Raw genomic sequence first — 16173 nt, 5'->3', positions numbered from 1 at the left:
AATGCTTAACTAACTCTGGTGCCTGGTTTTCATACCTTATATATCTTTCTGTTCTCTGCCATCACTCCCTGGGATTAAAGGCTGGATTTCTGGGATTAAAGGTGTGTGTCACCATGCCTGGCTGTTTCTAATGTGGCCTTGAACTCAGAGATCCAGAGGTATTTCTGTCTCTGAAATGCTAGGATTAAAGGCGTGTGCTACCACTGCCTATCCTCATGTTTAATATTGTGGCCGTCCTGTTCTCTGGCCCCAGATAAGTTTATTTCGGGGAACACACAATATTTCGGGGAACACAATACCACCACAAAATTATGAATGTTTGTCCTCATTTAAGGGGTTGGTTATAAGTTGTTATTGCTTATGCAGGGAAAAAAGCTAAACAAAGAACTTAAATTCAAGATCTCTTTCTAAAGGAAAAAAGGAGGATATAATGTAGAAATGATGAGATAAAAGGATAGATTGTTGAATCTACTTGAATCCAAAAAACAAGCATTAATCTTAGATTTTTTTTTTTTTTTTTTTCCAAGACAGGGTTTCTCTGTGTAGATTTGCACCTTTCCTGGAACTCACTCTGTAGCCCAGGCTGGCCTTGAACTCACAGAGATACACTTGCCTCTGCCTCCCCAGTTGGGACTAAAGGCATGTGCCACTATCACCAGAATCTTAGATATTTTACAGTGGTATGGATTTTGGGTGATTGATACAGATTTAAAGTTAATTTTGCTATACTATATGTATATTTCTACTCTTTAGGGTACTATGTTTATGCAGGTCATTTAAAATATATAATTAAGAAATACAGGGTTGGGGATTTAGCTCAGTGGTAGAGTGCTTGCCTAGCAAGCGCAAAGCCCTGGGTTTGGTCCTCAGCTCCCTACCCCCCCCCCCCAAAAAAGAATTCTACAGATTAATAGTCATCTATAATAGCAAACTTATAGTCATGTTAGTTAGGATTTCAAGATCATACAGAGATATATTTCAGATAGATAGGCATTCTTCAAACACTTTAAAGACCTACAGAATATGGCATTTAAAATGTTTTAAGAACTTAGACTTCTTGACAGTGAGACATGTTCCTGGTAGCACCAGTTACTTCAAAGAGGATGTTGAGCATCAAAGAAACTACATATGGAGTTTGTTTTCTTTATGGCAAAAGCTAGTCTTGTGGGCAAAGAAACTGCCTTTGCCTCAATTGCTGACAATTACTGTCCAAACTGGACCAGCAGGACATAAGAAAGGTGACTGCCAAACTTTACCAAGACAAGATAGGACAGTCCTTCAAAATTCCCTGCCTCACAGGAAAGTCTGTCAGATATGCTAGGCCTGTAGGCCAAAGATGGATGCCCCAATGTTGGAGAGAAGCTTTGAGTGACTGTCCAGACAGCCTGATGTCCCTGTCATTAGGTAACATTTCATCCTTCTGGGGTCTTTGATGGAGTTGATAATCATAGTTTTCCTTAATTATGATAAAAAGGCAAATTAGATGTAAAACTTTATAGTCGCAAAGATAAAATAGAGAATAGAATTTTTCTCTAATTTTGCCAAATACAAATAGGCTACATATTGTAACTATAATTCTTACTTGATAACTTTTATTGTATATAATCTTACCATGTTAAAGTTAAGAGCTTCCTTTTTTAAGTTAAGAAGGAGGAAGTGCTGTGGAATATTCTTTTACACTGTGTGAATGAATATATGTTGCTGTGATTGGTTTAGTAAACAAGCTGCCTGGCTAATAGCTGAACAGGATAAAGTTAGGAGCAAAAGCCAAAGTGAGAATGATGGGATGAGGAAGGGCGGAGTCATGGGGAATGCCAGCAAGCCGCCCAGGAAGCAAGACATGCCAGAGGACAAGTAAAGTGATGAGTCACATGGCAATAAATAGATTAATAGAAATGGGTTAATTTAAATGTAAGAGTTAGCTAGTAACAAGTCTGAGCTACCGGCTGAGCAGCATTTATAATTCATATTCAGCTTCTGAGTAGGTTATTTGGGACTGGGTAGTCAGGACAGGAAATATACCTTTACAGAAATTCTTTTCATTTTATTTATTTTTATATTATGTGTAAGAGTGTTTGCCTGTATATATGTCTGCACCAAGTGTGTATAGTACCCATTGAGGCCAGGGGAAGGTGCTAGGTCCCCCAGAATTGGAGTTACAGGTGGTTGTGAGTTCCTGTGTGGGTGCTGGGTACTGAACTCAAGTCTTCTGCAAGAGCAGCAAGTGCTTTTAACTGTTCAACCAGCTCCTCAGCCCCTGAGTTCCTTTCTCATGAGAGTGTTGACAATTAAATAGTGATTGCCAAGAATATTTCATACATAGTGCTATATACATGATAATAATTTTACATCTTTTTACTATTTAAAAAAAACCTTTTCAACGTCTAACTTTATATATTAAAGATTTTAAAGCTTACATGTAACCTAGTTTTGATGTAAAGATTTTTAATGAGTTTGTTTTTAATTGCATGAGTAATATATTTTAATTGTAGAAAGCAACAAAATAAATGGGAAATAGCTTTATTGTTTTTAGTTCTTTTTTGTGCATTTTTTACACAGTTCAATATGTTGTATATAAAGTTTAGGGTCTTGATTCTTAAAGCCATTATATACTATTTGTAAATATTTTTAAGTAAAAGTATTAGAGTTATTTTAGTGTGTATGCTTGTATAAGCTGTTCTTGCAGCCACTAGATGGCACTCAGCATGTATAATTCTTATGAGCTGAAGTAGCAGATGTTGAAATTTCTAGGTGGGTCTAGTTTGTTATAATTTAAGTAAAAATGGATTTCTGTTAGACTGAGAAGCATTTCATAAACAGTAAATAAATTCAAGGTAAAACATTGTAATGAGCATTTCTATTTTCTCAAGGAGAAAGGAAGTGTTAAATTAAGTGGTATAATATGCCACATACAGTAGATTCTGGGTATATTAGCAGTCATTAAAATTTATTGAAAATTTTTTTTGATTGGAGAAAATCAAATGATGAGCCATACATTTTAATTGATAACCTTGAATTTTCTTTTTAATATTACTTTTTTTCCCCTGAGGATTTAACATGTACATAATTAGTCTGAATGAACTGATGACTTAACCCAGCATGTGTGTGTATATGTGAGTGGTGTACATGTGTGTATGCATTTACATGTATATGGGCGTGTGTGTGCACACTGCAAGTGCACATTCATGCATTTATGTGAAGGTCTGAGATTGAAATTGGGTGTCCTCAATTGCTCTCTACTATACTTATTGGAAGCAGGGGCTCTCACTGGACTCGGAGCACTCTGAATTTGGCCAGCCTTATCTCCGAGGTGCTAGGTGCTGGGCTACCACAAGCACCTGGTGTTCATGTAGCCTCTGGGGATCTGACTCTGGCCTTCATGCTTCACGGCAATCCCATTACCTGCTGAGCCACCCCAGCCTCCTGGTCATTTTCATTGTCTGGATGCAGCTGGGTTTCTTTAAGAGTCAGAATTATTGCATTGTGTTTTCTTTTCTTTTCTCTCTCTCTCTCTCTCTCTCTCTCTCTTTTTTTTTTTTTTTTTTGGTTTTTCAAGACAGGGTTTCTCTGTGTAGCTTTGTGCCTGTCCTGGATCTCACGCTGTAGACCAGGCTGGCCTCGAACTCACAAAGATCCGCCTGCCTCTGCCTCCTGCGTGTGCCACCACTGCCTGGCTGCATTGTGTTTTCAAGTGATCATAGCATTTTGGTATTTTTCATTATTTAAAGTTTTATTTTTTATTTTTATTTATTTACTTTTCCTCGGAGCTGAGGACCGAACCCAAGGCCTTGCTATTGCTAGGCAAGCGCTCTACCATTGAGCTAAATCCTCAACCCTATTTTTTATTTTTATCTGGACAATAAAATGAGAGCATCTTTGATTTTGGTGTTGCCTGATCTCATACATTTTCTTCCCATAAGATCCATTTCTACCTTTAAAAATAATTTAATTCCTTCTGTTAAGTTGAAATGAAAATTTTAGTTTTAGGGCTGGAGAGATGGCTCAGTGGTTAAGAGTGTATGTATACTGTTCCAGCAGAGGACCCAGAACATGGGACTGTTCTTGTGAGACTTCTAGTATTCTTGAGAGGACCAGGAAATGCTAGAACCTTCCCCGCCTTTATTATCTCAAATGCTTCCCCTACTTATACAAAGGGCCTCTAGGGGACAGTATTGCTACTTTTTTTTTAAAGGTGTATATATGTAATAAGGTATTTTTTATTTTTATTTTTTAGATTTATTTATTATGTATACATTTTTTTTAAAGATTTATTTATTTATTTATTATGTACACAGAAGAGGGCGCCAGATCTCAGTACAGATGGTTGTGAGCCACCATGTGGTTGCTGGGAATTGAACTCAGGACCTTTGGAAGAGCAGTCGGTGCTCTTAACCTCTGAGCCATCACTCCAGCCTTCTTTTGAGACCACTGATTTCTTAGTCTAGTGACATGAATCTGTTACATTGTTTATAGTTTTAAAAAAATCACAATAGCTTCAGTACCCAGGATCTAAATATGATAGGTTCTGAATAACTGAAACATGGGGAGGTTATGGAAGGATGTTTATTCTAATGCTCAACTGTAGTGTAGTGTAGATCATCAGCTCTGCTCTTCGGTACCCTTCATCTTCCTCCACCTGTTTAGTAAGGCAGGCCCATCAGACTTTCTTCAGTGAGACATTTACTTAGTGGACAGTAGCACAATGTAATTCGTTCCTTTATAATTTTTGTTTTTAAATTAGGTAGGCAGAACTAGGTAGTAACATTATAGAAACTGTAAAATGGGAAATTTCCCAATAGTCATACTATTGGATGACTTGCTAATATATACATATGTGTACTTATAGATACTGTATACTATATATTATGTATTATATATAGTACTAAAAGACATCAACAAGTTATCTAATGGTGTGATACACACATATCTAGCCCAGCAGGCTGTGAAGCCCTTATGATCCTTTTATCTGCTCCAGTCTCACAATTCTTGAGATTACATCTGTGTGTCACCACACCTTACTATATTTTGGGTTTTTTTGATATTCAAACTATTGGCTTAGTATCACATAAATCTGTGTTATATAGCTTCAAACTAATTAAATGGTTGCCTCCTGTGATTAGTTTCTTTAATTGAATTACTTTTCAGCCTTTAGATTGTTTCAAATATAACTTACCTGTATTTTCCCTTTAGAATAGGTTCATAGAGAGGTAATAATCCCCCCCCCCCCCAGACAGGGTTTCTCTGTGTAGCTTTGCATTTTTCCTGGATCTCACTCTGTAGACCAGGCTGGCCTTGAACTCACAAAGATTTGCCTGCCTCTGGCTCCTGAGTGCTGGGATTAAAGGTGTGTGCCACCAATTCCCGGCAGATGTAATAATTTAATCAGCGGATTTTTGACATTCTTAAAACTTTTTTTTTTTTAACAATTTATTTATCTTTATGTGCATTGGTGTATGCATGTATGTCTGTGTGAGGGTGTCAGAAAAACCAAAAAAAAAAAAAAGTTTATTTGGAAGATAAGTTTCATTTTTGAGACAGATTTAAATGAAATCTGGCTCATCTACAGTGTAGATACTGTGTTAGATAGTTTGGATTTTGCTGTACTTCTATAGGAGAGGGATCAGCTTTTCCTCTCTTAAAGACTATGGTGTCTTTAGTAGGAATTACTGCTTAAGGCTCCACTGCCTTCTGAGTGTGATGGTGATGTTTACTGTGGAGCTTCAGCACGGTCTCTAGGAAAGACTTTATCAAAGATCAGAAGTTCAGTTTGTTTGCAGGATTAAAGACTTTGGCTTTCAGAGAAAAGTGGAAGGGGAAAGAGAAAACTAGAAGGTCAAAGGTAAAAGAAATGTTGCAAGTGTCACATGCAAACAAACTAAAACACACACACACACACAGACACAGAGAGAGAGAGAGAGAGAGAGAGAGAGAGAGAGAGAGAGAGAGGGGGGGAAACCCATAAAAATTCTACAGCTGCGTATGTTAGTTTTCTCATTCTTCACCATAGAGTATATTATGAATTTCTTTATTGTTGCACACAAAATCACTTTTTAAGAAATCTCATCTGTGTACACCATCATGACTTCTAAGTATGCAGCATCTTTTATCCCTTCCTGGGAGAAATAACCCTTCTAAGCTCTGCCAGTTTCTCTAGTGCTCTTGAGTGACTGCTGTTCACATAAGTTACTCCTGCCCTGTGGTTCTGATCTGACTCTCCATCCCATTTTCTTTGATATCAGATACTATCTTCTATGCATAAGTAATTTAAGTTTTACAAAAAAATGTGAAACTTCTATGTATTAAAAAATAAAAGCCACTCTCCTTTATGACTTTTTACCTTGTGAGTGTTCCTTTTTAGACAAGTTTGAATCCCAGCCACATCTTCTTATTACATCTTGAAAGATTCCCCCACAGAACTGGTTGTCCCTATTCTTTCCGTAGTATATTCTACAGTACCACAGAGGAAGCTTCTGGTTTGGACAACTTGAATATGAGCTCCTTTGATCAGTTCAAGTCCTTGTTCACTTACGGATTTCTTTTTGTCTTCCTTGCCTCTCTCTGCCTCTTCCTTCCCTTGATGGGGACATTAGCCTTTAGAGAATTCTTGAATTCAAGATAAAATCTCTTTGTAGATTCTTAGTGAGACACATGTCCTGCTCATAAGACCATTCAACTCTCTTTTTAGTACTTTCATGGAGTGTGAATTGTGCCCCTTTCTGGAAGTCTGAAGTGTACAGTACACGCACCAGAGCAGAAGACATTTGTTCATTTGTTTTAGAATTTGAGCACACTTACTGTTCTGGAGGAAGTTGGGTAGATTAGTGGACATCAGGGACAGGACACTATCTCATACTTGAACTTCACTTTTATAAGAATGTCACCCGGCTTCAATACAAACAGATGGCACTTTTAATTCTTAGGCTCACTGCACCTGCTGCTTTACATCTTCTGTCATTTACTGACCGTATGTGAAGAATTTTAACCAGTTTTACTCAGGTAAAAACTTAGAAAAGAAATATATTTCAAGAATCGAAATATAAATTACTTTGTGTGATCATTAGTTTTAGATTAACAGTAGCACATTTGAATGGACTTAGGAATGAGGGGGAGTCATGTCACAGTATATAATGGAGATTCTCATATCAGTTCATGTGTTTCATTTAGATGTCCCTGGTAGATTTGGGGAAGAAGCTTTTAGAAGCGGCACGAGCAGGTCAAGATGACGAAGTTCGTATTTTGATGGCAAATGGAGCTCCTTTTACTACAGACTGGGTAAAGCGTGATTTTAATGTCGCAGAGTTGTTTTATTTCTTCCTCCTCTTCTGCTCCTCCTCCCTTCTTCCCAGATGACAATTTAGCTAGTATTTATGCTTATAAATGATATAATGTATATACACTCACTTTTGGGGGTTACTTACTTGTTTAGATTTTATAATTACAGTTATCTTTAAAAAAGATTTATTTTTATAATTTTTAATTTGTTTATGTGTATGGGTATGTTCATGTGAGTGCAGATGCCGGTGAAGTCAGAGGTGTTGGATCCCCTGGAGCTGAGTTATAGGCAGTTGTTAGTTAGCTGACATGGGTGCTAGGAACTGAAGGTGGGTCCTCCGCGGAGAAGTCTATGCTCTTAATGGCTAAGCCATTTCTCCAGCCTTAATTAAACTGTCTTTTAAAGGAATGCATTGCTCATGTTATTTTCTTAACAATAGACAATCTTATCCAATCAACATCTATGAATAAAGATTGTGTGTTTTAGAGACTTTGGACTATACTAGTTTGGTGTGACTAACTATATAATTGCTTGGATTCAGTTTAAAGACACTATAATAGGGAGAGGATCAATAATTCACAAAGTAATGAAGATGGGAGTTTTAACTGTTCCTGAAAAGAAAAAAGTTTGCATTTCCATTGCTGCTTGTGAAATTGTAAGAAATGTGACCAGGGAGGCAGAGGCACATGGATCTGCATAGTGAGTTCTAAGACAGCCAAAGCTTCCTAGTGATACCCTGTGTTTTAAATAAAAAGGAAAGAAAGAATGGAAAAAATGTGACCAAATGGGAAGAAAGGAAAGGAAACAGTTTCTTGCAGTATAGAAGGCAGTGTGGAGAAGGCAGCAGACATGCCTGTTCACTTCTGGGGGTAAGACAAAAGGAGCATGGAGGGTTAGGAATCTGCATTAACTTTATCACTGATAACAATACAAAATTCTGATTTTTAATTTTTTTGTCTTTATTTATTCCTTGTTTTTAAAATTTTCATGTAAAATAAATTTTTTTGTTTGTTTTGGAAAATTTTGTACAAACATCAACTCCTGCATACCTTTCATCCAGCTTCAAAACCAGCAAACCATGTAAAACTTGTTCCTCTGTGTGAACTGTCTTTGTATTGTTTTAAAGCAAATCTTAGGAATTCATCTGTAAGTATGTCAGCATTTGTCTGTGTCAGTTAAGACTTTCTCACTAAATATATTTTCAAGGAAATCTTTTTTTTTTTTTTTGAGCTGAGGATTGAACCCAGGGCCTTGTGCTTGCTAGGCAAGCGCTCTCCCACTGAACTAAATCTCCAACCTATTTTCAAGGAAATCTTGAGTGTTTTGCTAAGAATGAAGAGTGAATCCAAAACATTGAATGTAAGCTGGAATCCAGAGAATTCATTCTCTAGGGACCTTTGCTACATTTAGATTTCCTTGTTGGTTTCCCCAGCTCACCAGCATGGGGTACTGAGATCCCAGAGTACTCCAGGGGCTAACTCTGGTGGGACAGTTTAGGAACTGCACTTGCAACATTCAGCCTATCTCAGAATACCCTCATCTCTCTCCACCTCTTCTCCCTGCTCTTGTGTGGGGCACTGTAAATAAATGACCTGATGTGAACCAGCACTGAGGGAGAGCAGGAAACGTAGATTGAAGAGAATTTGGAGTTACAAGCCATGCCTTGTACAAATACCCGTGTATCTGAGGAACAGTAGGCTGCGGAGTGGGTATAAAGTTCCTCTGCACTAGGGTTCTTTTACCCATGTCTCTGGCAGAAGCAATGCATATCCCCTAAAGAAACCTACCTTTAAGTCCCAGCTTTGTATCTACTAATGAAATTGCAAGGAAAGTGAGTGTCGAGTATTAACACCCGGACACAAAGCAGCGTGAATGTCTTACTGAAACAGCCTTACGGCAGAAGCAGACTTGCTGAGGACAGTGGGTAGAATTCAGTAACAAGTTAGAGACAGCTGCAGACAACTTAGAACCAATGGCAGGAAACCCAGGTGTAATGCAGATGTATGTTAGGACATGTGACTTGTGAGAGATACATGACCCGCAAAATGAGTGTGGGTGAACATTATTCATAGGAACAAAGCTGGAAACAGCCCAATGCTCATAGTATTAGTAGACTCACAGAATGAGTATGGATCAGGGGGAAGTAGTTTGAAGTGCAGTTGCCTAGAATTTCCAGAATTGGTAAGTGCCCACAAATGCAAGTAGCCCAACAAATTTATAGCAGAGTCAGCTTGTTGAAATGCTTATGAGGCTGGATAGTTGTCTCTAGTTAAGAGTACTGTTGCCCTTGAGGAGGACCTGGGTTCATTGCTCAGCACTTAACATGGCAGCTCACAGCTGCCTGAAACTCCAGTTCCAGAGGATTCTTCTGGACTCCACAGGCATTGCCTATATATGGTGCACAGACATACATGTAGATACTTACACATAAGATAAATACTCTTTTAAAGAAAGTGCATACTAGATATGTCACCATGATGCTGTAGTCCATCAAGACAGAAGGACTATAAATAAGGATTAGTGTCCACAGTATGTATACAAGGAGTCCCTGTGGGTCAGAATAGACAGATAGACAGATGACTCAGAGAAAGTTCGAATGGCCAGTAAACATACAACAGTGTTCAACTCTACCAGTGAATGAAGAGTAAAGCCAGAAGCTATTTAACACATCTACTTGGTTAGCAAAGTGATACCTGTAGTGCCAGACTTGGTGAGGAGATGGTACAAAGGTGAATTGATGGAGCCATTTTGGAGGGCAGTTTGACAGTGCTTAGTAAATTTTAAAATGTATATGCCATTTGTCTCAGTTGAGCTAGAATATAGAATAAAATCTTGTTTATGTACTTGAGTTGCTAGAAGACCCCTGTAGCAGAATTGTTTATAACAAAGCTGGAAACAAAAGAGTGTTCATCAGTTGTTTAGTCAAATTAGTTACAGCTTTTTACGGAATGGACTATTATAGAGAGAGTTAGTGTACTACATTTGCCCATTAACATGAATGTATCTTGTAGACAGAATATTAAGCAACTGACAAATCAGAAGTAAATGTGGTAGGATTCTAGTAAAGTTCAAAACAGGAAGAACCAAGCCATACCATTTAAGGATTTGTAATTGATAGAAATTAAAGTAATGCTTGTCAGCAAATTCTGAGGAGGGCCTGGGGAGATGGCTTAGTGAGTAAATGCTTGTCATGTAAGCATGAGGACCTTGGTGCCCAGAACTCCCAACACACGCACGCACGCACGCACGCACGCACGCACGCACGCACGCACGCACGCACGCACGCACGCACTCACTCACGCACACACACACACACACACACACACGCACGCACGCACGCACGCACACACACCCACCCAAACCAATTCTTTTTCTGAGTAGCATTTACCTGAGGGACTAAGGGAAGGACCTGTGATCGGGGAACAACATGTAAGAGGACTTAAAGTTCCTGGAAAGGTTTTCTTTCCAGACCGGGGTTGACTTTACAGACATTGGCCTATTCTTTACACTGCATGTAAGTATGCCATGTTGCATGTGTTGTTTTTCCTTGCATGTGAACCTAAAAGGAAAAGTCTTGAGAATAACAACAGAAATACAGAGTAGAGCTTAGTATGTTACTGAGGAAATCTTAGTGGTTGTTCAGTGCACTGTTGAGAGTAAAGGCCAGGCAGATGAAAATACAACAAAGCATGAAGAAAGGATTATCCAACAATCTCACCTTTGATCTCTGAGGGTCTGTTACAACCTCTATAAATGATTTTTTGTTGTAATAAAATAATTATTTCTAAGGTTGCTTGGTGTTAGGTCACTTGTGTGACGGTAGGCAGCTTTGCTGACCTCTCTCTTCTTCTGCTTCTTTCCCTCCCATGTCAAGGTAGGATTCATACCCGTGCTATGAAGCCAACACGGGAGGTCTTAGAGCAATGTGGTCCGTAGAAGGCGATTTAAAAACTAAGGGGATAGGCTGGAGAGATGTGGTGAAGTATGCTTGCTGCTTCTGCAGAGGACCTGGCTTCAGTTCCTCGGATCCATTTGGTGGCTCACAGCCATCTGTAGCCTCAGTTCTAGGGGTTTTGACATATGTGTGCATTTAGGCAAAACATACACATAAAGAAAAATTAATAAAACATACTTAAAAATAAACAGTTGCTGTCTAACTGACAGGCTGGCAAATTTCATGTGAAATATCTCTTAACATCATTGACTGGCAGTTGGAGTTAGTGGGCTTTTGGTGCTTCTTAATGCATGTAGTATAGTGTAACCTAAACGGCACTATTTGGATATACACCTCTTTTACAACGCTCTTCTTCATTCTCAGGTCATAATTAATTTTTAGTAAATTAATTCAAGTTGTTATTCTGTTAGTAACAAAGTGCCAGGCATGATATAATCCCAGCATTTAGAAAGCTGAGGCAGGATCTCATGTTTGAGACCTTGTTTAAAATAGAGAAAGGGCAAGGAGGAGCAAGAAGAGAGTTTTAATTAGAGGAATCACTGACTTTTCTTGGACCTCTTGAGGGCTTCTGTGAAGATAAGCCTGAGTTGAGTAATTTCTTTTGATGTTTTGAATTACTATGTACACAATGTAATATGCGTCACTGTTTAAAATGTAGTTTGGGATTGGGGATTTAGCTCAGTGGTAGAGCACTTGCCTAGCAAGTGCAAGGCCCTGGGTTCGATCCCCAGCTTAAAATATATATATAGTTTGTAGTAAAAGTATATTAAAAGAACTGAAAATTGGAATTTCTTTTTTGTGTGTGCATGTGTATGTGTGTGTTCCTGTGTTATAGCTGGGAACTTCTCCACTTCATCTGGCCGCACAGTATGGGCATTACTCTACCACAGAGGTACTTCTCCGAGCCGGTGTAAGTAGGGATGCCAGGACCAAAGTGGACCGGACACCGCTGCACATGGCAGCTTCTGAGGGCCATGCCAGCATAGTAGAGGTTTTGCTTAAGGTATGTCTTTTCTCTTTGGACTTAGATTTTGAATCCAAACCCCATACAAACTGTGTAAGATGAAAAAGGGGAAGAGTTTTATTAAGTGTCTACTTTTTATCTTTGATAGAGCATTTGTTATAGATGTGTATAAGTCTGTCAAATGAATATTGCCTTGAATTTTTTTTTGGAGGGAAAAACCTTCCTGTAGGTGAATTCTCAGTTAATTGTCAACCATTGAAAGTCTGTCTTTTGGGTGAAGAACTTTTTTAAAAATTTTTTTTTTAAAGATTTATTTATTTATTATGTATACAGCATGTATGACCAGAAGAGGGCACCAGATCTCATTACAGATGGTTATGAGCCACCATGTGGTTGCTGGGAATTGAACTCAGGACCTCTGAAAGAACAGTCAGTGCTCTTAACCTCTGAGCCATTGAACCATCTCTCGAGCCCGAAGAACTTCTTAATACAGTCAGAATCCTATGCAGGGAAGATTAGTCTTGGATAGCAAGCAAGCAGATTAATAAGTAATTAAATTATCTTCAGTCATCTAAATGTCAAAAGGTCACACAGAAGATTCTAAGGCAGAGTGACAGCCTTTATTCTTGACCCTTTTCATCATAGCCTACAGATGAACCCATCGGAAAGAATGCAAAGTCTAGAGTACAAATTACGTGTAATCCTAGGCATTCTTTAAAGCCACTTTAAAAAGTAAACACTCATTTTAATATTTAATCAGCTGCATTTAAAACACCATTTCAACAGAATAGGAATCATTGCAGAGATGTTTCATACTCTGTTTGTTATTGAACTCCAGTGCTTATGTACACAAAGCACTCCTGCACCCTGACTAGCGGAAGTGTGCTGAATAGCCAGCCACACCTTGCCTGGCATGTCAGACACTGCTGCTGTGTGGTGGTGGCGCATGCATGCCACTCGGGAGGCAGAGGCAGGCAGATCTCTGTGAGTTCTAGGTCAGCCTGGTCTATAGAACGAGATCCAGGACAGGCACCAAAACTACACAGAGAAACTCTGTCTTCAAAAAACAAAAAACAAACGAACATATCAGACACTGCCTTAGACAGCTTCCTTCTGATTCCTTAGCTTGTGCTTGTTTTGAAAGCAAAGTGTATATATATATTTTTAATTTAAAAAAAATTTTTTTTTCCGGAGCTGAGGACCGAACTCAGAGCAAGTGCTCTACCACGGGGCTAAATTCCCAACCTGCAAAGAGTATATTTAATTTTGAGGGATGAGAGGTTCACCCACCATAAACCATTTAAGAGCTCTGAAGAAAAACTCAGTACAGCCCTTCACCTGTAAGGCCACTCACTCCAGCCCTTTGTGCCCCTAACCGAGTAACTAAAAACATAATTGTTTTATTTCAAGAAATTAGAAGGAAAGTAGCTAGAAAACCAGCATGGTAGAAAATTGATTAAGTCACAGATAACTGATGATTACTAACATATATTTAACCCCCCCCCCCAGAAAAAAATTAATGGTGCTTTTTCTTGTGTAGAAGCATTATGGCTGATATTTTCATATCAGGGATTCTTGATACTTCATATCTTGAAATATTACTGATTTTGAAATATTTTTTAGCATGGTGCTGACGTCAATGCAAAGGATATGTTAAAGATGACAGCTCTGCATTGGGCAACAGAACACAATCATCAAGAGGTGGTGGAACTTTTAATCAAATATGGTGCTGATGTCCACACGCAGAGTAAATTTTGTAAAACTGCATTTGATATTTCAATAGACAATGGAAATGAAGATTTAGCAGAGATATTACAGGTAACTTGGCTTTGAGTTTAAGAAAACATGGAAGGCAACTTGCAGATGGATGCTCGTTGTCCTGTAGGTTCTCCTGTGGATTCAGTTCTTGTTCTCTCCACTTCCTCTCTGTTCATTACTGTTCCTACTCTAGAAGGTTAGATGAGGTGCTGTCTGTCTGTGCTTTCAGTTTCTGAATTCTCTTCCTAGACATTTACATTATTGTGTTGCACATTTGGATATCACGTTTTATCAAAACAATTGTAAACTACTTTATAAAGATTTAGTAGCTAATATCCCTTGGTTAAGTGACATAGCCTTTTTGTTTTTAAATCTTTTTTTTGTTTGTCTAAAAAAATTAAAACTTACTGTGTGTACGTGATGTGTGGTGTGTGTGGGGGGGGTGGGCTAGAGAATACTGTGGAGTCACTTCTCCATCTTCACGTGGGTTCTGGGGACTGAACTAAGGTCTTTAAGCTTCTGTGGCAAGCTCCCTTATCCACTGAACCACCCTGATCCCCCTCCTTATTTTAAGTCTACTTTGTCTGACACTGATGTGTCTACATTTTTAAAATGGAAGTTGGGATCTAGCAAGATGGTATGTTTCACTATGCAGGTTTTTCATTTGTCTGGACTTAGATGCCCAGGAGTGCAAATGGAGAGGTTTACTTTAGTAAGGGCTGAGGTGATTGACAGTTGGGTTTTGATTCCTGTCAAGATGACCCTTTCTCTTTCATCCCTTTTCTAATGGTGCAGTTTTGGGGAATTTCCCCAGGCAGCCCCTTCCTCCTGAACCTGTCTCTTCCCTCAGTACCTCAGATATGGCTGAAGCTTTCAGTGGCAAAAACAGTAGATACCCAGGCAGACACGTCTGACTGAAAGTGACCAAACTTTGCCAAGGTTTTGTGATGTAGTCTATTATTCTGGTTTCTTTCTTTTCTTCACCCTCTACAAAACAACTATTTGTAGACATAGTTGTGTTTGGTTTTTCTGGTAGCCAGGATTATTTCTCCCTTGTCCTGTTCTCAGTAAAACTCTCTAAGATTATATGACTTCATTGAACTTCCACAATTTACTTATAAGATGTGATGTGTGCTGGGAAATAATGAGTTTTACGTTGACTCTTCTTGTTTTTCATGTCTAGGAATACAATTTAAGGGTTGAGATATAAAGATTGAGAACAACTCAATGGGAAGGTCATACTTGAATATGTCATGTTATATATTACCTAATGTGGTAGAAATAATTGAAATAATTCTGCAGAACAGTAGACTGTCTTTGGTTGACGACCTTCCTGTGTTCTGTAAGCACCTTTCAGATACTAGTTTCCCCTCCTACGAGGTTTGCTGTCACTCACAGAAGGCCATAGATAGGGAGATTTGCTGTCACTCACAGAAGGCCATAGATAGGGAGATTTGCTGTCACTCACAGAAGGCCATAGATAGGGAGGTTTGCTGTCACTCACAGAAGGCCATAGATAGGGAGGTTTGCTGTCACTCACAGAAGGCCATTAGATAGGGAGGTTTGCTGTCACTCACAGAAGGCCATAGATAGGGAGGTTTGCTGTCACTCACAGAAGGCCATAGGCTACATGGTCACACCTGTACTTAGAGCTGTACTCCCAGTGCTTTATTAACAAGTCTCCCAGTGTAGTGTGTGGCTCTCCTGAGAGACTGTGTCTTCATATGTGTATATATATTCTGCATTGAGAGCCTACCAGATGTGCTGCCTGTAATTCTGAAAATGTTGTGATAATTTGTTCCCTAGATTGCTATGCAGAACCAAATCAATACCAACCCGGAGAGTCCTGACACTGTGACAATACACACTGCCACACCACAGTTCATCATTGGACCAGGAGGGGTGGTGAACCTAACAGGTCTGGTACCTTCAGAAAATTCATCCAAGGTAACAGGTATTGAGATGCATGTAGGACAGCTGTTAGGATGTTGAACATTAGTAGGTATTCATCAGTATAAGGAAGGACAGTTGGAGAAGGAGGGTAAGAATAACATCTGCTCTCCTGGTCTCCTTTTTTCTGAGGTAAATGAATCTAAAGAAAGGCAGTCTTACACAGTGCATGACAATACCACCTTTCCAAACTGATGCTATCCAGTGTCAGTAAGACTTGAGTAAGAAGTAGAAGATGAGCAGGATGCATTGTGTTTGGCAGCCTAAAATTTC

The 16173-nt window shown here is 38.9% G+C and overlaps 1 protein-coding gene across 8 annotated transcripts in view; it reads left to right on the top strand.

The window, feature by feature from the left end:
- The window catches only part of Gabpb1 (GA binding protein transcription factor subunit beta 1), a 55117-nt gene that overhangs the window by 15935 nt on the left and 23009 nt on the right, over nucleotides 1-16173 (top strand). For 6 of the 8 annotated variants that reach the window (XM_036184430.1, XM_036184427.1, XM_036184425.1 and 3 more), the window contains exons 2-5: nucleotides 7165-7272; nucleotides 12064-12231; nucleotides 13816-14010; nucleotides 15757-15868. In XM_036184430.1, the coding sequence (XP_036040323.1) occupies nucleotides 7165-7272; nucleotides 12064-12231; nucleotides 13816-14010; nucleotides 15757-15868 (583 nt within the window). The remainder of the gene's footprint in view (nucleotides 1-7164; nucleotides 7273-12063; nucleotides 12232-13815; nucleotides 14011-15756; nucleotides 15869-16173) is intronic. The other 2 variants (XM_036184432.1, XM_036184431.1) reach the window with 1 other exon arrangement.

The sequence above is a fragment of the Onychomys torridus genome, chromosome 4 (genome assembly GCF_903995425.1).
Source record: "Onychomys torridus chromosome 4, mOncTor1.1, whole genome shotgun sequence".
Taxonomy (NCBI): domain Eukaryota; kingdom Metazoa; phylum Chordata; class Mammalia; order Rodentia; family Cricetidae; genus Onychomys; species Onychomys torridus.
The sequence above is the reverse complement of the archived record's forward strand: the minus strand, read 5'-3'. Positions and strand labels throughout refer to the sequence as shown.